The sequence below is a fragment of the Protopterus annectens genome, chromosome 9.part0 (genome assembly GCF_019279795.1).
Source record: "Protopterus annectens isolate FY-2018-M chromosome 9.part0, PAN1.0, whole genome shotgun sequence".
In the NCBI taxonomy this organism is placed as follows: domain Eukaryota; kingdom Metazoa; phylum Chordata; order Ceratodontiformes; family Protopteridae; genus Protopterus; species Protopterus annectens.
Genome location: NC_056743.1, coordinates 244,168,320 through 244,182,957, shown reverse-complemented (window position 1 = coordinate 244,182,957; position 14,638 = coordinate 244,168,320). Strand labels below are relative to the sequence as shown.

Below are 14,638 nucleotides of genomic sequence, written 5' to 3'. Positions count from 1 at the left end.
ACTAGGTGAGGCCAAAGAAAGGGGAACCAAACTTGTCGAGGCCAGAATGGGGCTATGAGGATCACCTTGCATCTCAACCGAAGAGCTTTCTTTAGAAATTGTGGAATCAGTGGAATGGGAGGATAAGTGTAGAGAAGTCCCATGGGCCAATTGTGGATTAGAACGTCTCTCAGTGACTCCCCCTCCGGAGGAAGAAGGGCGAAATAGCTGCTGCACTTGGTGTTTGATGAGGAAGTGAAAAGATCGCAGCAAGGCTGGCCCCAGAGGCTGAAGATTACAGACACTTATGGACTTGGTTCCTCCTTGCATGTTGATGTACCAGACCACTGACATATTGTCCAATTGAATTGCAATTGTCCTGGAAGGGAGAGCTGAATGGAAGGCCTGCAATGCCAACAGCACGGCTCTCAATTTCAGAACATTGATATGCAGGTGGGCCTCTGAGGTGGACCATGTGCCTTGGACAGTCTATCCCTGGAAATGACCCCCCCCAGCACCCGATCAGGGAAGCATCCATGGTCACAATGGCTGTGGGCTGGGGGGCTGAAATGGGTGACTCCAAAGATCTACGTCTGGCCTCATCCACCAAAGCAGGTCCTATTTGCAGGAGTTGGTTATTCAAATCTTGTAATCCAGGGGATGACTGTCTGGGAACCACTGACACAGAAGGAACCAATGCAGACTCTGCAAATTAAGCTTTACTAGAGGCACAATTGGAATTGACACAGCCATAGAACGTAGGGCCTGAAGAACTTCCCTTGCAGAGACTGTTTGAGATACAATCACCTGGAGTTGAAGCCTCAATAGATGGAATTAGGAACTTTAAAATCAACACTGATTCCTTATATAGTAATCTTTCTTTAAGTAAAACATAATTTTCAAAAACTTTATTTGTTCAAGGACACAAACCTGTACTAATAAAAAATTACTGTTGTGTTTATCTTTAAAATGCATAGCTATTACTTTATCTTCTCTCTGGTTGCGAATATCCCTGATATGTTCCATAAACTAAATTACAGGCCCATCTTAGAGCATAAACTATTCCCTTACTATTATATGAGAAGCTTTTTTTGGAACAAACTTAATGTTATTAATAAAATCAAAGTTTCGTACCATATAAGGACATATAGCACAAGTCTTACAACTTGTAGTCCCATTTAATGTAACATTTTTCACAAAATTTATACCAGGTAACATAAACTTCCCATGTACCAACATATCTTTGAAATTGTTGCCCCTATTAAATGAAACAGAAGGCTGACTTGGAAGGAGATTATTTAAAATTTTGTCTTTAAGTAAAAAATTCCAATAATATTTAACAAATTCAACAATTCTCTCAGTTTCAATATTATATGTAGAAACAAAATAAAACTTTTCCTTAATACCATTTGTCCTTATATTTTCATATTTATTCAACCCTTCTTTTATTCCAAAAAGAGAGGTTCCTACTCCATACTTAAAGATTTTATCCATTGCTTCCCTTACCATATTGAAATTGTACCCTCTTTCTAAGAACATCTGAGAAGATTCCATTATTTCTTCCTCTAAAACTTCTCGATTATTACAGATCCTGGATAACCCTAGGGATTCTGCATATGGAAGTGAAGCAATGGTATGGGGGTGGGGGGTGGGGGGGGGGGGTGGCAGCTAGATGCATGAAAACACTATCATCAGTAAACTTCCTATGTACCCTTGACATAATCCTCCCATCTTCCAAACCTTCCAAAGTTATATCTAAATAGGATACTTTGTTTCCATATTGTAAACCGTCAAACTCTAAATTGTATCAATTTTGTCCTAAATCTTTTATAAAACCTTCCATTTTATTTTGCCCTCCTTCACAAACAAAAATGAACTTGTCAATGTAATGGTAATAAAATTTAACATGTTCTCTCACAAATTCGTATCTATAAAGGCATTCTGTTTCAAAGTATGCCAAGAAGAGGTTTGCATACATGGGTGCCCCCCATGGCTGTAACTAGTTTTTGTCTAAACACTTGATTATTAAAAACTATAGAAACAAGTATAGAAGACACAGTTACTAACTCAGGTTCAAAGTGTTTTTTGACATTAAAAGAAACACACACAGAAGTGGGAAATGATGTATACTGATTGTTAAATGTTTTGCAAGTGGACTGTTGTGTCAAATTGTGAGTCTGAAATTGCATATGTATCTGTGTCCCTGATATAACTGAAATATTCAGAGTGGAGTTGAAAGATACCTCAGTGTTTGAATTTGTGAAGGCGAGTCTTTAGCACAAGGAGTCTTCCTTTGCATTAAGGGACAGTAGTTCACTTCATGAAATAATTTCTGAAATTCTGTTTTACTCTGAGTAAAGATGTATAATTATCTATCTTAAACTTGAAGTGGGTGTCAGCATGTGGTTGTAAAGGAAGCAGTGGTAATGCTGGTAAAATGTCATTCAGCTGAATCACACTTCTAGGCAACCGTAAAAGCAAGCCAGGCTGCATATAAGGTGTGACTACAAATGACTGCATTATTTAGACAATGAAGTATGTTGAAATATTTATTTTATGTATTTATTTATTGACTTGATAGGTGCATGGGTGCAATGCATTTTCAGCTACATTCTGGACAAGTAGCCAAGTATCACAGTGCAAAAGTTTGTTTCACATTACACTGTTTATTGTCTTGTAAATGAGCAAAGATTATATTCCTGATAGTGCTAAATTATACATCAAAGTACAATAAATTCACTCAGAGTTTAAAGTATATACATTATACATTTCTTAAAAAATATAATTATTTGCAGTTAACAGGTTGAATATCACAAAACAATAATATGGATTGAGCTAATGTATAGGTTAGAAAGGTGGAAGCCAGTGGTGAGGGAATAAGGTGGTCTCAATATCTGTGCCATCCAGTATTGAGCGGAATGCAAAAAATATAAAGGCTGACTTGCTGTGGGTATACTGATATTCGCTGGCTCTTGTTCTACCTCTCGGCTGCTAATTTTCTTGTTTCATGGTAGTATGGTTGGCTGGGAATGGTCACTATGTATCTCTAGTCCAGTTGAAAGTTGTCCTTAGGTTTAGTTGAACAGTTAGTTTTGAAATACAGAAATGCAGCATGAAATACAAATTTTCACTCAGTTCTTTTGAATGAAAGAAATCTTTATTAAGCAGACTAGAACTGCTTAGATGCTGCATTTCAACGCTAGACACATCTTTATTTTACTCTGTCTCAGTGGCTGCACATTTAAGAATGTTTAAACCAGCAGCTTATAGAGTTATGCAGATTCTATTAATGATGTTTTTAAACAAATGATTTGATTCAACATCATTTTCATCTGATTCCTGGCAAAATGAAATGATAAATGTTCCTGAATTTAAATATATGTGCGTATCTGCTGCTGGGACTGAATGGACAGGACTATTTACAGAATGACTTATTTTGTCTTTCAGTTTCTTGATGTGTACCTGCTACTTCTACTTCAATATTCATCATTGTTTCTACATCACCTAATGGGCATCACTTAGTAATATTGACTCTGGAGTAAAGCAAAAAGGTGAGGAGTTTAAAATGAGTTTTTTTCTTTACTCTGAATTTTGCACGACCTTGAGGTTAGTATATTTAGAGTTTGGGATGTGGGCACCTAGGCAAAGCACTGGTGTGGGGGCCAAAGCCCTTGCAAAAAAATGCTTTCTAGCATTCAGTGTGATGCACTGCTGCCTGTTTACTCACATTGTCCATTTGTTTGATGGTTTTATTGTTTAGTTCCATCTCACTGAGACTCAGTGAAGAGGTCCCATTGACTTAAGTTGGCAGTAGCTCAAGTGGATGTAAAAGATCCCAAGGCCCCTATTGAAAAAAGTAGAAGTTCCCTGATGTCCAGGTCAAATTTTCCCTAGTAATATAAGTACCACCTAGGGTTTCCCCTCAAAAACAAAGCCACTGACCTAGAGGGACTAAGCCACTCAGCAAAAGGTAGGTACGAAGGTAGGTAGATGGTTAGATAGATAGACAGATAGATAGATAGATAGATAGATAGATAGATAGATAGATAGATAGATAGATAGAATAAAGGGGTCTATATTATAACATCGAAGTTCAAAAACTTCGAATGTTATAATATCGAACTCTTTAGTGTGAAATCTGAGAATAGTGAAGCCTCGGAACATCGAAATATTACCTAGGGTAAGATTTTGGTGGTCCGTGGCTTTGCTATTTACAGCAGTGTGGTGCAATGGTTATGGACCGGGTTTAAGGAAGTGAGCGAACAAAGGTTACGGATTGGGTTCAGGTAAGTGTGGTGCGATGGTTATGGACCGGGTTAAAGTAAGTGAGCGAATGGACTGGGTTAAGGTGAGTGTGCAGTAGTTAGGGACTTTAGGGTTAGGGCGCGGGTGAGGTGAGTGTGCAGTAGTGACAGACTTTAGGGTTAGGGGCAGGTTAAGTGAGTTAGGGTCAGGGCACGGGTCAGGTAAATGTGTGATTGTGTGGACATGAGGTTTAGGGTGGGGTAGGTGAGTTAGGGAGCGGGTAAGGTGAGTGTGCGATAGTTAGGGACCTTAAGGTTAGGGTTGGGTTAAGGTAAGTGGGTAGCTAGTGGTGTATGTCTGGTTTAGTGCAAGGTTTCATGAAGTGTATGTGTGTGGATTATTTATTTTGGTGTGCTTGAGTAGTGTGTATGTTTGTCGGAACAGCAAATTTTTCCCCTGGGAAATAATTCTCTATTCTGATTGTTTGGTTTTCTGGTGTTTCGATTAAATGGGGTCGATATTATAACATTCAATGTTTTTAGACTTCGATGTTATAATATAGACCCGAATAAAGAAGGCTTTTAATGACTCATGACATCAAGCTAATGATGTTGTGCTAATTACCTCTTATCTATGAAGCTGTTTCTACACTTGCACAGTATTTTGATATAACTACTCTGTTGTTTACATTTCTATATTTTTTTGTTTGTAAAATGTTTTTTTATTTCACCTGGGCTGAACCTGAAATTGGTCAATACTGATCGGTGCACTACCTCCATAAACAAATATATAAAAATAAATTAATACTCATATTCAGTACAGCTTTATGTAGATACCAAGAAAATGTTGCCTTGGCCTTGGGATAGCAAACATTTGCCTAAGATTGTTGCAGTCTGTTATTCAGTATAGTTGGTGGTAATGCTGCAGAAGATATCTACACTTGTAAATGTTTTTTTTTTTTTTTTTTTTGGGGGGGGGGGGCTTGTTTGCATTGTATATATAAACCACTATTCAAGATGTGCTCCTTAAGGTAATTATCTTACAGCTGCGCCTTGAGAAGGTGCCTAACCACTATGAAATTATTTAGCAAATAGTTTTGTTTGTGTTATAGTGAAGCCAAACAAGTTAATAGCAAATGTTTATAAGGTTACTCACTCCACTAATTCTTCTGCCCTTCATTTCATAGCATTTGCAGTTATTGCATATTAATTCACCTTGCAGCGATTGTTATTTGCTCCCCCTCTTTATTATGCTGGTCTAACTGGCATTCTTCTAAAAATACCAGGAGGAGGATGTGCATTTTTACATGTGGATGTTCTACTCAGACACTCAAACTTATTTTATACATTAATATTAATATATTATTCCATAATACATAAATGCTTCTGTCTTAAGTTAACTCACGGTTTAATATCTATTTAACTAAACAGCTTTAAGCTGCAGTACTGTTTCTTTAATTGTGTGTGTGGCTTTCTAGTAGTCCATTTCTTGTTTTAGTCCTGCAATTTATCCATCCTATTTCTAGAAAAAAAAATAGCTATCATAGATATGGAGGAAGTTTTTGATGACCTACTTTTCCCCACCTTCTAATACCTGATACTTTATGATGTCATTGTCATACACAAGATGTCATTTGTATGCATGTACCATGCATGTGTTTCTCCGCAGCTACTGTGCTTGTTGGATATGCTTGCTGCATTCTAGTATTTCCCTCCAGGAGTTCAGTCATGACCACCCCCTACAAAGGAGAGGAGCGGAATGCTGAATAATACCACTTAGTCTTCCCTTTGGCCATTTGGCTCTGGGATTGCTACCTAAAATTACTACTCACACAGAGGAGAATGCTTTTCTGTGACTATCTGAACTTGAACAATTTTTGTGTAAATGTATATTAGTGATCCACTGGATATTATACTATGTTATGTTATGTGAATATGTTATATTAGTTGATGATTTCACACAAACTACTGATGGACTTTTCCCTTATACTATTGGCACTTTTCTGCCTTGTTTTACACTTCTCAAATGGACCGAGCTAGTCAGGTGCTTCTCTCACCCAAACCTCGACTTGTAGCTCTTTTTCCCCTGAATCTTGACCCCTTGCTTGTTTACTTGTAATACTCTTGTACACCAATCTCTATCTTCATATCCTTTTGTAATTTCCCATTCCTCCTACAGTCTCTCTTTTTTCCCTTCTTCCTATATCCTTTTCCCTGTTTCTCATTTCCCTGTGATGTCTTCATGTTAATTATCCTTCATTTTATTGCCAGTTTGTCTGGACATCCATGGTATTGACTATTTCACAACGGTAATGCTTTGTAGCATGATCAACTTGCAATCTGCATTAAGATACAAAACACAGGATTCCTGTAATCATTTCTTAGTAAATATGAGCAGTCAGTTCATTGGCCTCTGAGCCATAATGTAACTGGTTCTATTCCTATGGTTGCCTTACAGACACCCTAATGCTGTAACAGAAATAGCATTGATAGTATAAGAACACTAGCATCTAGCCAGCATCTTATTTCCTTCACATAGCACCTTAAATTCATGTTTTACCCAATTGAGTGTTGGTTCTACAAGTATTTTAATTGCCGTGACCCTTTGAAGAAAAAGCAAGGACTTTTTCTGTGTACCCCTTTCAGCAAAATAATAATGACAGGTTAATCTATTACCAAATTGAACTTTACTTTTACTTATGTTTTTATTTTTATGTATAATTGAGTACTTCTAGATAGTTTTAATTTACTTTTTACTTTAATTGTATTGTAAATTGTTTTACTTATTTACTGCTTTTCACATATACTGTCATTTCTAGTTGGCTGTTAAGTGTTTTGAGATGAATGACATAACTTGGCCTCTGCAGTGCATTGGAAAGTGAGCATGTCTGGATTAAACTCACTGCTAAAGGGATCATCCAATCAAAATTCCTAACACTGGCATTTGGACACAATACAAAGAACACAGCAACATGAAGGTTTACTGTAGCTGCCAGTGATCCATTTTTGTTTGACCCTGGATGTCTTTACTTTACACCTGTTACTTTGAGTTTATTATTGTTGGATCAGCCAACATTTTTTGATTCCTTGGCAAACGATTCTGAAACACTTTCAAACTGCACTTCATCTTTTGTTTTGTACATTTCATTAGCAATGAATTGTTTGGGTAGCTAATATTTATACACTGCAACTTAATTTCTTGTTCTGAAAATGACTGCTGCTTGATAGAATTCACTGAAATCATACTTTGAATTAAGCTCTGCCAACCGCCAGGAGCAGAAAGTGATACAGTAATGTTTAAAATCCACAACATCTGCAGCACATTAAGAGCCTCGATCACCATATAGCTATAAAAGACACTAGGCAGGCTATCATCCCTCTATAACCATGAGCTGCCTTTATAGGATTAGATCTAGTACTGAGAAAGGTAATACAGAAGTTCTCAGTAAAACTTCATACACATTAGAATCAAAACCGAGTACAGTGATACTATGAAACAATAAACTCCATTACAAACATGAGGAATTATTGCACTCACATTTCACCACACTTTCAGATTCAACCTTACTGAATGCAAACAGTTCAGGCAGCAGCTGTGGGTCACTACATCAGATTACCTCATCGGAGCCTTCTGTTTTAACAGATTCACATATCACCATAGCCACAGAATAAGACAATTCTGATTGAGAAATTCCATCATTGCCATGCGATGTCTTAAGTTCAAATCCCAGTTCAGGCACTGCAATTCATGTAACTGCACACATGCAAGAACATCTGTTGCCATAGGATATAAGTTGTGAAAATATCATTTAATGCAAGGAAAGTAACCAAGTCAAATTCTAACAGTGATAGTCAATAGACATATGTTGAAATATCAGTACAAGCTATGATTATTTTAGCTATTTTCCTAGTAATAGAAGGTGTAATGTTTCAAACTTTAGAACATGTGTTGTAACTAGTTAAACTAATTATACTTACACAAAGGGAGATTTTCACAGCATACCTCTCAGTTGTCCCTGATTTCACAGAATGTTCCTACATTTACCTCATATTTTTGGTCTGTTTCTCATAAAATATGTAAATGTCTAGAAAATCTGTAAGTCACTAAATAATGACAAGCATTTTAGTGTTAGACTTCATTTCCTTATGATATATGAATGCTAATTCAAAACCTGCTATTCTAGCAACTTTCTAAGCATGTAAGAGCAATGTTTGGAATCTGTCCTTGAACTTGAGCCCTTGCTTCCTCTATTGTTTTTGGCTTTGTGTCTGATTCTTGTGTTAGGAGGTTGGCAGCTATGTTGGAACGTGTGCTACAGTTTGTAGAAGAGCTGGCTAAAATACCCGTTGGTCATTTCAGATGATATTATGGTATCATTCAAAAGCCAGTTATATTCTCTGTAGAAACAGAATTTATTCACAGGTCTATTTTCTAAATTCAGGTGGAGCTATATAGGCTATCTTAGATTTGAATTCTGTCAGTCACAGCTAATCAGGTAAATTAATCCCATCATGGCTACAATGAGCACCTGACTATTTCTCATAATGTATCGGAAATTAAAATAAAAACAGTTGATAAAGTGTATGGACTCCAGGTAATATAAGGTCATATTTTATTACTTGTATTGCAGGTTATGGGTTTGGTTCATACTATTTTTTATTATTTGCACATCCTAACACAACTAGTCACTATCAGAGGAAGAATCAGAAAACTGCACTCACAGAGTCAAAATTAGCTGTTATCTCCCAGCCTGGCTTATCATGTACCTGATTTACTGAGCTCTTCCTGAGGAGGACATTGATCAGTGGATAAAATAGCAGGCAACTGGAAGATTGTTAACCGTAATGCAAGATATAACCTGAAAACCTGCAGATGTTTCTGACAACATTGTCCTTGGTATCTTCATGGGAGCACTACAGCAAGACAGAATTTCTCTTGTGATATTGTTAAAAAATTAAAACAATCTGACTGGCTATGTATGTCGCTAGATGAATGTATTTTATTATTTTCTTCTTCTTGAAATGAGGGAAGGCCCACTAAGAACAAAGACCTCTTTACAGATGAGGTTCGGGAGCACTGATTATGTTAACGAACTTGCACACAGTTGCACAGTATGTAAACTAATACCAGGCAATCAACTCCAGGACTATGATATGAAGTTTATCAGCAAATTATAACCTTAACCCAATGCATTATGCTGAAACAGGCAAATACAATAGCTGAAGTTCAGAGACTAAATTATCACAAGGTAACAGAGCAATAAATCTGCACAGCGAGGGTTTTTACAGTTCTTTGATTTGCATTAGAATAAAGACCAGTCATGTGACCAAGACAGAGTACCCCCACCATGTAGTAGTGTGTATTTCCATGGAAATATGAGTACAGAATGCATGACTTCATTCTGTTTTAGACTAATGCATGTAAATGTACTTGTGCATGCACTTTTGTATATAATGCGCATCCCCAGCAGTTTTACATTGTGTTTTCCTTTGTAACTTACACCATTAAAGCTAACAGGAATGTTAGACTGCATCTGATTTCTTACACAATGACGCATTCTGACCTTTACTGCTACCTACATCTCATGATGTACATAGGAGAAAATAACTTCTGTGGTGCTTAAGTGACGAATCTTTAGCATAAGCAATTTCAGTATTTATCTAACATAAATGCTTAAAACGTGTGAGACAAGAAGACAGGTAATAGCATAATATGGGTGAACAACAACATACTGATGAAGTGTGAAGGGGGTCATACTGAACAGAAATGACAGGTTGATGCAACTAACTATAGTTCCTTGATTTCTGAAAGTACTTTTCCATAGATAGGATTGTGGATCCATGGATCAGATCACCAAAAGGGATGGCGGAGAAGGAATTCACTTTAGCATTCAAGAGAGCATGGGACAGATGGAGAAACTATGTGCAGAAAAGGCAAAATACATGTAATTCACTAGAATCATTCAGAAATGCTGTAGATACCTGGTTTGATTTGGTTTGAATGTCTCCTCTATGGCCTGGGAACCTGCATTATGATGGTCTTTGACTTTTACACAGCTTACAAGAACCTAAGTAAGTATAAACTATGAAACTATGAGAAGTAGAATGTTTAATGCACTTAAACTGCAGACTATATAGGCTAAACATCTGTTATCATTAATCAAATGTAATGTGGTACAGAGAATTTAATCTAGATTTTGACCTATCCGAAGGGCATTTTTGTTAATTTTTACAAGAGGTCATAATGACTAATTTGTCTCAGGAGAAAATACAGACCTACCACTGGTTGAAATATAGTATGATTTCATAATTCTTTGTACCTGGAGTGAAACGTCAGGATAAGTAAGATGAGGTTGGAGCAATGAACTGTGGGGAAGCTATATATCTGGTAGAAAAGTCACCAACTTCACTGACCTTAGTAACCTTATATATCTGAATGTCTGCTCTTTGTCATGTGATTTTTCATCTAAAGACAATATCCCTCTATCTGCCGACTAATGTTTTGCAAAAGAATTATGCATATTTTACAGAAATTATTTACTAAGCTAAACTACAGAATTCCACAGGATTCAGTTAAGCCATCACACACTTTAGTCTTGGTTTCATAAAACTTCCTTTTGAGAAATACTTATTTTCTGTATTGCTAGCTACATGTAGTATATGTGTATATGCCTATATTCATTGCCTTGTGATTCACTGAATCCTCATTGATCAAGCATGAAAGACCAATGTGTCAAACCCATTGATGATTTTTATGTGGAGGTGAATGCCCTTATAGTCCTTGTATGAAAGGCCTATGTCACATGAACCCCTCTGTCTAATATAACTAAGTCTATATGAACCCATCTAGTTAATATAATTAATTCTGAAGTTGCCATATCGTCATCTATATTATTTTAGTTGTGATGGATTGTGTTTGATGCCCAGAGTTCAAACAATTTGATTAACTGAATTAGTAATTGATCAGTCATATACAGATACAAATCAATTGCATGCCAGTTCTCCATTCACAAATGAAAAGATTATATCATGCAATGCTAAATCATTTTTGTCAGTTTTGTTGTATTTCTTCTCCTGCAAAGAATACAAAGACTACTATTATGCTCTCCATCCCCAGACAGGGTGTCTGTGATTCGCTGCCACATCCCAGGCTGTGCATGTATCACTTGGTGGATCACAGTGCTTTGAAAACAGCTGTCAAAGAACATGTAACATAAGCAATCAGGCAACCAAACATAAATGATTTAAACTAGTTTTGTGGCTCACAAGCAGCTAAATGCCACCACAGGGTTGCTGAGCAGTGAGATAACATGATCATCAAATGTGCTACCCATGCAGAATATGTAAAAGGGCATATCTCCTGTCAGAGGAGAAGCTTCTGTTATTAATGATATTGCTTAAGCTTGACTCCTTACTATCTCAGAAATGTTAGAAATGGTAATGGAATTACTTACAGCCCTCTTTGCAGTACTCAACCAGGTAACCATCCAGACCAGCAGCTCCAATCTTCTCTGGAGGCTTCCATTTCAGAGAGATGCTGGTGTCAGAGATATCATCCACCACCAGACCTTGAGGCTCGCTTGTTGGGGCTGTAAAAAACAAGCAACATGTTTTTTTATTTAAGAAATGTATTACAGCTGTAAATAATTAAGCTAAAAACAAAATACATCTGAACATTGTGAAGCATACAGGTAACTACATTTAGAGATCAATAGTAATATATAATATGTATTCTACAAATATAAACAATATTTATCTATCTATATCTCTATCTCTATCTATCTATCTATATATATATATATATATATATATATATATATATATCTATCTATATATCTATAGACCAAAAAGGTGAAAAACTAAACTCTTTAAAAACAAAAAGGTGAGTAACACTGTGAGCGGAGTCAAAAAGACAAAGATGTAATCCACAAACCATGTTTAATGTAAGCGCTTTCGGTAAGATCAATGTCCCACCTTTATCAGACAACAAGAAAAAACAATGGTACCATTTTATATAATTCACAAATATCTCAATTAGTTAATTAACAATTAAAATGCTTGAAGCTGCTTGTCCTTAAAGAAATACTACTCAGCAAAAACAAGGTCAGTGCTAGAATGAAAATAAGTACTATTAAAATACATCTGAGAAAGAACATCCTCAACCCTACTGTCTGACAGTTTCACAGCAGCATCCCTTATTTCCCCTCACTTGTCATCACACTCAGACATACATTTCCACATCTCTCTCTAACACCCACACGTACACCAGTAAACATATTCATAATTAAAGCAAACACATAAAATGTCTGACACCTTCTCAGATTAAATTATAGCAACTATGAATTGAGATGGGAATTAAAATAATGATTCCAAGCTCAACATAAATGTAATTAACATAAACAACGAATATATATATATATATATATATATATATATATATATATGGGTTCAGTTAAGTTTATCAAGGACACAGCTGATCTAAACCATTCAGCAGTTTCTTGATGTATTACATGGGATAAAGCCTGAAAGTGTGTATTTTCATATGTAGTGTTTGCTGAAACAGCTGGCATAAGCTGTTTTTAATGTCAGTGTTTTGACAGGTGCTAGGTGACCGATTTAATTCAAACATTCAGACAAGATTGTGGAACAGCATGGATAGGGAATATGCCATATTTCTGCTGCTGTGCAAAGTTGGAGTAAGCACAGGGTGTAGGGGAGCTGAAATTAGAAGTGAGCCTAGGACATAGTAGTGGAAATAGCAGTTAGGAAATCGGATCATGGAAGTCTTATTAAAATTAGAACTAGAAAGGGGGTTGTGTTGTGCCTACTGCTTGATGCACATCAATCAACATCCAGGTGGCAGCTAAGGGATGCAGCAGTCTCTTGTAGTCCTTGTTTGAGGAGGTGTTTTCTTTGTTATAGGTTCATAGGTTCATAGGTTCATACTAGGCTATCTGCCCGAGGGCATTTACAAGCCTAGCCCATCGTTTTGTGGCTTACGCCACCCCTTTAGTATGGGGAACTATACCCATTATTTTGCTGTGCCTCTGTCGAGCAGTGACACTGAGGTTATCCCTGGGGTATATCTGTGATCTCCCATCCATTGGTCAAGATTTCTCTTGAACAAGGCCAGCGAGGTGCTCTGCCTCACATGTACCGGGATTTTGTTCCACAGCATAGGGAGTCTTTGGGTGATGAATCTATCCCTCCAGCACGTCCTATTAATAGCCGTGTCAAGGTTTAAGTCTCCGCCCATGTGGCTCTGATGGATCTAGATTTTTGAGGTGAAGCATATTCATCAAATCTGGGTTTGACATGGCCTTGTATGTTAGGCAAAGGTCACCTCTGAGCAAGCGGTGGCGACTGAATAGAGCTGGAGTTCTTTCAGTCGGGCAGCATAGGACAGATTTTTGAGACCCTTTATCCTTTTGGTGAGGAACTTTTGTGGCCTCTCCAGCTGCTGCAAGTGTCGGGTCAGATACATTCCGAATGGGGCATTGTACTCAATCATTGGTCTGATGAGTGATGAGTAAAGGGAGACTATGACCTCCCTTGATCTAGATGAGAATCCCTTCATGATAAGGTGGGCAATGTAGAAGGTCTTCCTAACTACTTTAGCTACATGGGTGTCGAATGACAGACTACTATCAACCTGGGTCCCCAGGTCCCTGATAACTTCTTCTGTGCTCAGTGGATTGCCACCTATTTGGTAGCTAGGGGTAACCTTGTTTTTCCCGAAGGGTATGACTATGCATTTTTGGCATTTAACTTTAGGCCGAGGCTCTGGCACCAGTTATCCGCTTCTGTGAGACCCTTCTGAAGGATATCTGTATCAGATGTGTTTTCTACTATGGCGCCCAGTTTGCAGTCATCTGCAAACTTTGTCAGCCATAACCCTCCTGTGATTGCTTGTACTTCGGAAAAGTAGATGCCAAACAAGAGTGGGCCCAGGACTGAGCCCTGTGGGACACCACTTGTGACAGGCTTTGAGTCTGACATGGCGCCAGCAACTCTGACCCTGTGGGTTCTGTCACTCAGCCAGTTTGCAACCCATCTTGTGATGTATGGGTTGACATTTAAGCTGATGAGTTTTTCAATGATACCCGAGTGGGGTATTGTATCGAAGTCCTTAGCCAGATTGAGGTAGGCTGTATGGACTGCCTTTCCCTCATCAATGGCTTTGGTGACTGTTTCGAAAAAGTCAACCAAGTTTAAAAGGCATGATCTGCCTTTGACAAAGCCAAACTGGGTTGGATCCAAAGTCTGCAAATTCCCTATGTCTTTATTTATGAGGTCCATTATGATCCTCTCCATGGCTTTGCAGATAAGGCTTGTCAAGCTAATGGGCCGGTAATTTCCAGGGTCGGTGGAGGCACCGCCTTTGTGAAGTGGTACCACAGTTGCAGTGCGCCACT

At 37.6% G+C, this 14,638-nt stretch overlaps 1 protein-coding gene across 3 annotated transcripts in view; it reads right to left on the bottom strand.

Moving 5' to 3' along the window:
• MYBPC3 (myosin binding protein C3) overlaps positions 1 to 14,638 on the bottom strand; it is a 627,853-nt gene that overhangs the window by 207,603 nt on the left and 405,612 nt on the right. For all 3 annotated transcript variants that reach the window (XM_044082825.1, XM_044082823.1, XM_044082824.1), the window contains one exon: positions 11,678 to 11,812. In XM_044082825.1, the coding sequence (XP_043938760.1) occupies positions 11,678 to 11,812 (135 nt within the window). The remainder of the gene's footprint in view (positions 1 to 11,677; positions 11,813 to 14,638) is intronic.